The sequence below is a fragment of the Anastrepha obliqua genome, chromosome 3 (assembly GCF_027943255.1).
Source record: "Anastrepha obliqua isolate idAnaObli1 chromosome 3, idAnaObli1_1.0, whole genome shotgun sequence".
In the NCBI taxonomy this organism is placed as follows: domain Eukaryota; kingdom Metazoa; phylum Arthropoda; class Insecta; order Diptera; family Tephritidae; genus Anastrepha; species Anastrepha obliqua.
The window spans coordinates 55,711,945-55,719,541 of NC_072894.1; the positions used below are offsets into that span (position 1 = coordinate 55,711,945).

At 38.3% G+C, this 7,597-nt stretch overlaps 1 protein-coding gene across 1 annotated transcript; it reads left to right on the top strand.

Moving 5' to 3' along the window:
* The first annotated feature begins 2,660 nt into the window (after nucleotides 1-2,660).
* Nucleotides 2,661-6,502, top strand: LOC129240838 (uncharacterized). Its single transcript, XM_054876862.1, has 3 exons — nucleotides 2,661-2,816; nucleotides 5,937-6,298; nucleotides 6,367-6,502. The coding sequence occupies exons 1-3, from the start codon at nucleotides 2,661-2,663 to the stop codon at nucleotides 6,500-6,502; spliced, it is 654 nt and encodes a 217-aa protein (XP_054732837.1).
* The last annotated feature ends 1,095 nt before the right edge of the window (nucleotides 6,503-7,597 follow it).

A 7,597-nucleotide genomic window follows, 5' to 3' on the forward strand; every position in this document is an offset into this window, starting at 1 on the left:
TTTAACCCTTTCTTGCTTGACATATTTTTCGTGCAACTACATTTTTTTTCATGGCAGAAATATAGTACATTTGGAAACTTGTCATTTTCTGCCGAGGGGCGGTCGCTATTAAAAAGCAACCTTTTCTATAATTTTTGTGTTTCGTGCCCGCAGTTGGCTCCTCACCAGCCGTTACCGAATCGTTGTCACGTGTTTTAGTGTAGGGGTCTTAAATTGCCACTAGCATACCTATCGATGGGCTTTGTTGATCGTAAGCTATCTGTAGTTTCCAGTACTATTTATCAATGGTATTTGATAGTTTTTTTATTTTGCATGCATACCATACCGAGCAGAGTTATTTAATCTTTTAAATATTTGAAAGACTAGAATAATGTAGAATAAATAATTTGAACTGAAACGAAGGATATATGAAAATATAAAATTCAATATTAATTTTAATAAAATGCCAAATTCAACCAATAATTGGTACCACTCTATTTCGAACAAAATCAATTGAACTGTGTATATTGAGCCCTAGGTTTTGTCCAAATATAGGAACGCACTTTTTGTATGGAAAACATGCTATAGTAATCGATTCATATAGAAATTTGTGTTGAAACTAAAAAAAATAATTATTGCGCTGTCTCCTGCAGGTGATTTAAAACCTTCAAGGAACCCGAAAAATTGTCGGGTAGGGCTCATCTTATAATAACATACCGTAGTTCAAGATTAAGTTAAAACAAACGGATACAATTTTTTTAGAATAGAAATAATGGGTAAGGGAATTAATTGCACTCTTAAAAATTCTTCGTTTCCATGCCTCTACACCACCAAATATTGTAAACTTTTATCAAAAAGCTCGGCCTTTTTTCGTACAGTCAAATCCCTAGAAAATCTGTTCTTGCAGCTGAAAGAGCAAACCCATTAGAAAATAACGACCAAATCAATCATTTGACGATCGAGAGAATATTCTGCAGCCAATCGTTTATTTAGCCACATCAGGTTTGGTATGAATATTTCGAGTAGTTCCTTGCGCATTGATAGGCAGTGGTAAATCTCCGAGTGTTTTTTGGGCTTCAGAATGAGTTTTTCATAGAAAACTATTGGCGGCAAGCTACTGTGCGTCCCTCAATTTGAAGAAGGATAGCATCAGCTCGAAATATAGTAATGAACGCAGTGCCAATTTCAAATAATTGTGTACGCGGATTTTAGATGCTCCCTCACTGTTTTTGGTTTTGGCCTCAGGTGGTTGGATGTTGGTTGGCAACTTTTATTCCTAAGTGAAATACAAGAATTTATAAAATTTTCATGTTGCGAGCAAGCTTGCACTATTGATAACGGTTTGACCGTCCATATTTTTTTTTTTTTTAGTTTTTTCTTGACTATTGCCCAAATCTTTTCTATAAGGTTGGCATCAGGCGACAATGAATGCCAATCCAACATTTCAATCCGATTTTACTGTTTCCATTCTACACACCTTCGGCTTCTGCTTCTTGTAAAATCCAACGTTGGTTAGTTTTCGCAAAAATCTTCGCAGCTGATGTCAATCATGCTTTTAAATCATGCAAGTTTAACGGTAGACACAAATAAACGAACTTTAATTAGACAAACAAATGAACTTTAATTGGATGCTTAAGAGTTCGTTGAAATTGTTGATTATCAGCAATACATCAGGACCTACATATGCAACTATTCGCCCGAAAGGAAGACTCTCTCGCGCATATTACGTTTGCCCAATTTCGTTCTGAATTTGTCTTAGCCCATGTATGCATTTTTTTCAATGTGCTATAATGACAGCAGTTTCAGTTTTTTCAATATGCTTCAGAATCTGTCTTCGAATCGTGTGTTTGGATACATTAACACCAGTTTTCCACAAAGGCGCTTCAATATTACGCAACGATAAGTTCGGATTTGCCACAAATAAATCTATCTTCTGATCTTGCTTTGGAGAGGTATGTGTTTTTGGGCGTCGACCGGGGAAATCGTCAAGGTTTTTAACTTCGGTATATCTTGCAGCTATTTATCTATAAATGTCTTCGATTTCTTCAGACGCACGTGAAGAAACAACGTACGATTTCTAAATTTCTCACAAACCTAATAAATTACGGAACGCATATTGCGAAAAGAATTCGCCTATTTAACACCATTTCAGCTTAAAATTTACAGTTCACGCTTCCATTAGACAGACTGTATTTTTATAATTTGTGGGGCTTACATTATTGTTCAAATGCATTATTTCGTCTTAACCATTAATAACATGCCATTCCACTCTCACAAGAAAATAAATTTTCCAATAACTACTTTGAAACTACCACACTAATAGGTTAAATCTCCAAAATGTTTATATGTAAGTATGCACACAGTTCATCTCATTGGCTAGAGCAATATTATATGGAAATATTCCAATGGCAAAGAATAATATTTTTGGGCTGCTAATGTGTTATGTCAATAATGGCTCAATTACAAGTACTTGTGACAGTTATCTTACGTGTAGGTGACTTTTCTATCGTCCGTATGGGTAGGAATAATAATTTGTTGAGGCTATAAATGCATTCGGTGACTGTTCGCCGGTTCATTGCTTTTTGCTGCGGCAGTCAACATTAAGAACTTCAAGTGCGATTGGTGGATACTTACAATTTGTTTCGCTTTATATTTGATTTGTTTCTTAATTTGTGAGTTTAATGAAGTTGATGCTAGTTATTTTGGCATGTTTATTACTACATTTAGATGTTATATGTGCCAATTTTTATGGTATTACTGCTGGCGCAAATTTAACTGATTTTATGCACTTGCGTAAGAAGAGGAGTTTGATATTCAATGGCAGTGGACAACTTAAGGTGATTGGTGTGTATTTGTGTATTATACAAAAAGCTGAAAATATTAATCGCAAAATAGAAAATAATAATCAGAAAAAAAATGCCTAAAGTGCGTTGTGATATATGCAAATATACTTGTAGTACAGTAAAACCCGAAAAGGTGTGTACCACTTTGACTAAAAAGTGCTTGGAATATATTCAGAAAATTCAAAATACAACATACACAGAAGGCGTTGTTCTTAAGCAATGACAGGTGGGCATTTCGACCAATTAGGTCTGGGAGCGGCAGGCTAATCACCTACACTGTCAGAAATTAAATAGATTAACGAAAGCAACGGAAGACAAGTCTTGTCGAGGCCCTATGCTCCCTAGAGAAGTGAACAAGAAAAAAAAACAAATTTTGGTATAGCCATTAGAGCATTTTCGGTTTTTTTTTCGCATGAGAGCCTTGTAGAGTTTTAGTTTTGTTCGTTGAGAGAGGACTTTACTGCTCAGTTGCCTACTGAGTCCAAAGTATCACTTGTTGGCAAGAAAGATTCTACGTTGGATTTCAAGGCTGTCATTGTTATCGGTGTTAATGCTAGTTCCTAAGTATACGAAGTCCTTTACAACTTCGAAATCATAACTGTCAACAGTGACGTGGGTGCCGATACGCGAGTGCGCCGATTGTTTGTTTGAAGACAGGAGGTACTTCGTTTTGCCCTCGTTCACCACCAGACCCATTCGCTTTGCCTCTTTATTCAGCTTGGTATCAAACGGCTCGGAGAGGTCCTTCCCAATTCTGACGGCGCTGCTGGTGTTGGGCAACGTCATCTTGCAAAGCCGTATTAGTTTTGTGGGGATACCAAATTCAGATAACGCGGCATACAGATAACTCTTTTTCGTACTGTCGAATGCAGCTTTGAAATCGACGAAAAGATGGTGTGTGTCGATTCTTCTTTCTTAGGTCTTTTCCAAGATTTGGCGTATTGTAAATACATATTTGGTCGATGGTAGACTTTCCAGGTCTAAAGAAACAGTGATAAGCTCCATTAAATTGGTTGATGATGGACTTCAACCTATCACACAATACGTTCGCTAAAGCCTTATAAGCGACATTTAGAAGACTAATCCCGCGGTAATTGGCACAGATTGCAGGATCGCCCTTCTTATGGATTGGGCAGAGCACACTTAAATTCCAATCGGCAGGCATGCTTTCATCCGACCATATTTTGCATAGAAGCTGATGCATGCACCTTACCAGCTCCTCGCCGCCAAGTTTGAATAGCTCAGCCGGCAGTCCGTCGGCGCCTGCGGCTTTGCTGTTCTTTAGCCGTTACGTTATGTTACGTTTACGTCATGAACGTACTATATACTATGAACAGTTATAATCAAGAAAACGACTTTTCCTACCCTAAACACACTTTCAAGAGGCTCTTCAAGACTAACATCCCGTCAAGAAGGCAGGGAAAACTCAAAGTCCATGGAGAAGAGTGAAAATGAAATTTTTGGATAGATCCCAGCGAAAAAATAAAGTAGGCTATGGAGTTTTTTCAAGCGTCTACCAGTCAGAATATAATTGTAATAAAAACTACGATAAATATTTTCTCCAATAGCATCAAATCAATGGAGTTATATATATTAATTGGCGCGTACACCCTTTTTGGGTGTTTGGCCGAGCTCCCCCTCCTATTTGTGGTGTGCGTCTTGATGTTGTTCCACAAGTGGAGGGACCTACAGTTTCAAACCGACTCCGAACGGCAGATATTTTTATGAGGAGCTTTTTCATGGCAGAAATACTCACGGAGGTTTGCCATTGTCTGCCGAGGGGCGACCGCTATTAGAAAAATGTTTTTCTTAATTTTGGTATTTCACCAAGATTCGAACCTATGTACGTTCTCTCTGTGAATTCCGTATGTTAGTCACGCACCAACCATTCGGCTACGGCGGCCGAAAATGGAGGTAGTTATACTAAAATCAAGGAAATACCTGGGAGCCATAAATTATATTAGCAGCGTCTTCAAGGTCAGTCTTATATGGGTTCCGGCACATAGAGGTATTGAAGAAAATTGCAAGGCCGATGAGCTAGTCAGAAAGGGTACTAATCTTCCACTGCTTGAAAACAGAGGCAATATTGGAACTCCTATGGCAACTTGCAAATTAAGGATAAAGAATAATATTCGCCATGCTATTTGACTGCAAATAGGTAAGAAAGGTCAGGAAAGTTGCTTAAGCTCTCAAGAGAGAACATCTTCGAGATGTTTACCTTCGGGTTTGTGTCATCGATCATTGGCGGGTACGCACTCTTCTAGGCTAGATGCTAGATGTATTTTCTCCTGAATGCAGCAGAAGTTGTAAAGACAGGAAGAAACAGTAGAACACTTCTTCTGTAATTGTCCAGCCTCAGCTAGGAGTGGAGCAAGGTTGTTAGGAAAAAGCCATTTCGACTCTTTTAAAGAACACTATCCGGTCTTTGGATAAAAGCTATTCTATGCATCATAACAGCATCTAAATGGTTCCATATTGAATAAACCATAGGGTTCCGTGTTACACAGTCGTACTACAACGGACCTACAGGTCTTAGTGAGTTGGCTATTCTAAGCTGACTGCCACAAAAAATCTTTGTTAATTTTCCGTGCTATAATTTTTCAGGTATTATTGTTTTTTAATATTTCTTGAATTTAATGCACACTTTTTATTTTGTTTTTAAAATAAAGTCTAAATAATAAGACATATCTTTTCCCTTGTTTTGTTGTTGCTCCCTTCTATGCGGGTGCATGGCTCTGTGTAGAAGAAAGTTGAATTTGCTCGGAATTGCTTTTCTGGACAGTAACGCGGATGTTGCATATACACAATTAGTTAGATCAACTAGATTTATAAAGTCCACTTGCTCGCCCTTACTGATATTCCGAAACTTTCAGCATACTTTTGTATGCAGGTGCGGTTAAACCGTTGAACTAGGACGAATAAATTCATTATTTCTTTATGGGTACATACATTTTTACATTTATGCGATTCAGTCTTCCTTTCATCTACCATAAGCAAATGTGATAGAGTATTACAAAATTTATCCATTGCCTATTGAAAACAGAAATAGCCATATTGAACCACAAATATTAAAAAATTCATAATTACTAATATAAATTCTGTTGCTCATTGCAGTTATCCGTTGGTCCCTCGGAACAAGTCGATTTAGCCGACCCGATATCGTGGCGTTCACTTGTCTGCTCGCACAGTTTACAGGGCGGGCATTACTCAATTCCCAGCTCTCCACTTTATCCCTGGGACAAATGGGAGGATACGTTTGCGCGCCAAACAAGGCGTCTACATGACAATCCACTTGGATTCGATAATTATATTTATGAGTCAGATGATTCACGATTGTTTGTGTACACTGTGCTGGAAACGTTAATGAATCGGCGTGGTGTAAACGGCCACCAGTGTTTGTTGCGTTCCATATGCCAAAATGCACAAGTGGGCCAACATGTGGGCGTGTTGTCGGAACTGTTGGACGTGGTGTTGACGTAAGTTTTCTTGTCTGCTGTATGATTATTTTACATAATTTACCAATGGGTACATTTTGTATTTGCAGGCCGGGCATGGAAGATTTAGACAAAAGCTATCGTGTGGCGCGGGAGGCCGGTGCTGGCGATGCGGATTGTTTAAAACTTTATTCCGAATGCCCGGCGGGTGTCAATCTACTCGATAGTTATTTAGATTATCTCTGATATAGGAAATATGCAAAATGCGGGTAGAGTATTGGATTTAAACAAATATTTTTTTTTTTTGTAAAGTATGTAAAGTATGTATGTATGCATTTGTATATATGAATCAAAGGATTAATAGTAAATATATTCGTAAGTTAAAAATACAGAAGTAAAAAATATGTTGTCAATCAGCTAATCAGGCGGAAGTGTTCGTGCGTTTATTCAAAATATTTTCATTTCCGCAGAAACATTAACAACTCCCCCCATTTGAGTATAAACACCCAACAACAGACACACAGACACAAACCAGAGGATGATATGCCGTTATCACGGCTTTATCCTCAGGCGTGCTTATGGTGTTGTTTGTTTTTGTTTTGCTTTCGTACTGTTTTTACCTCCAGGCATTCCTTTGTTTCCAACATGTCGGGGTTGGCTGAGTGACTGAATGGATGGCTGCCTGCACGCAAAGCAGTAAGTAAATCAGTATGAAATCTACTTCACTGAAAGCGCGATTCAGCGTGAAAGCGTGGCAGCACAAATTCGACATGCTATGACTGCTATGAACTTAGTTGTCAGAAATCATTTGGTATTCAAGTTGCATGCAACATGAGGCTCTATGTTCACCGTCGACTCCAAGCAAAAGTTTGTAGTCGAAAGTCATCAGCACTTCTATGCATGCAGCTTTGTCTTAAGTTTAGTGAATCAGTCTGCCAGTCATATGACACACATTCATACATACTTCTTTTCAGTTCAGTCAGCTAACTTCCCTTCGAAGCGGTTACAAATATAGATATGTATGTATATACATAAATGTATGTACATGTATTCGTATAGAGCACCTAAAGTATGATACCTTGTGCTAGTCGGTCTAGTGACGAAAGCCGGTTGAAATGAGCAGGGCGTAAATATTGAGTGATTTTTAGCTTGAGCACGTACGTAGAGTAGCGCCAAGGATGTCGATAGTCTGAGCATCATCTTTGTAAGCAATCATCATTAGCCCATCAAGCATAGCGGAGCCCCATCAACATATCGATGGTAATGGTGGAAGACAAACTTTTACGATACAAAGTGTGATTTAAAAGCCTTCGTGTAGGATTACCACAAACCAGTGTGCAA

Coding starts and splice junctions, on each gene's coding strand:
- LOC129240838 (XM_054876862.1), top strand. CDS start 2,661: ATGAAGTTGATGCTAGTTATTTTGGCATGTTTATTACTACATTTAGAT. Junction 2,817..5,936: donor ATGGCAGTGGACAACTTAAG/GTGATTGGTGTG, acceptor TGCTCATTGCAG/TTATCCGTTGGTCCCTCGGA. Junction 6,299..6,366: donor CTGTTGGACGTGGTGTTGAC/GTAAGTTTTCTT, acceptor TTGTATTTGCAG/GCCGGGCATGGAAGATTTAG.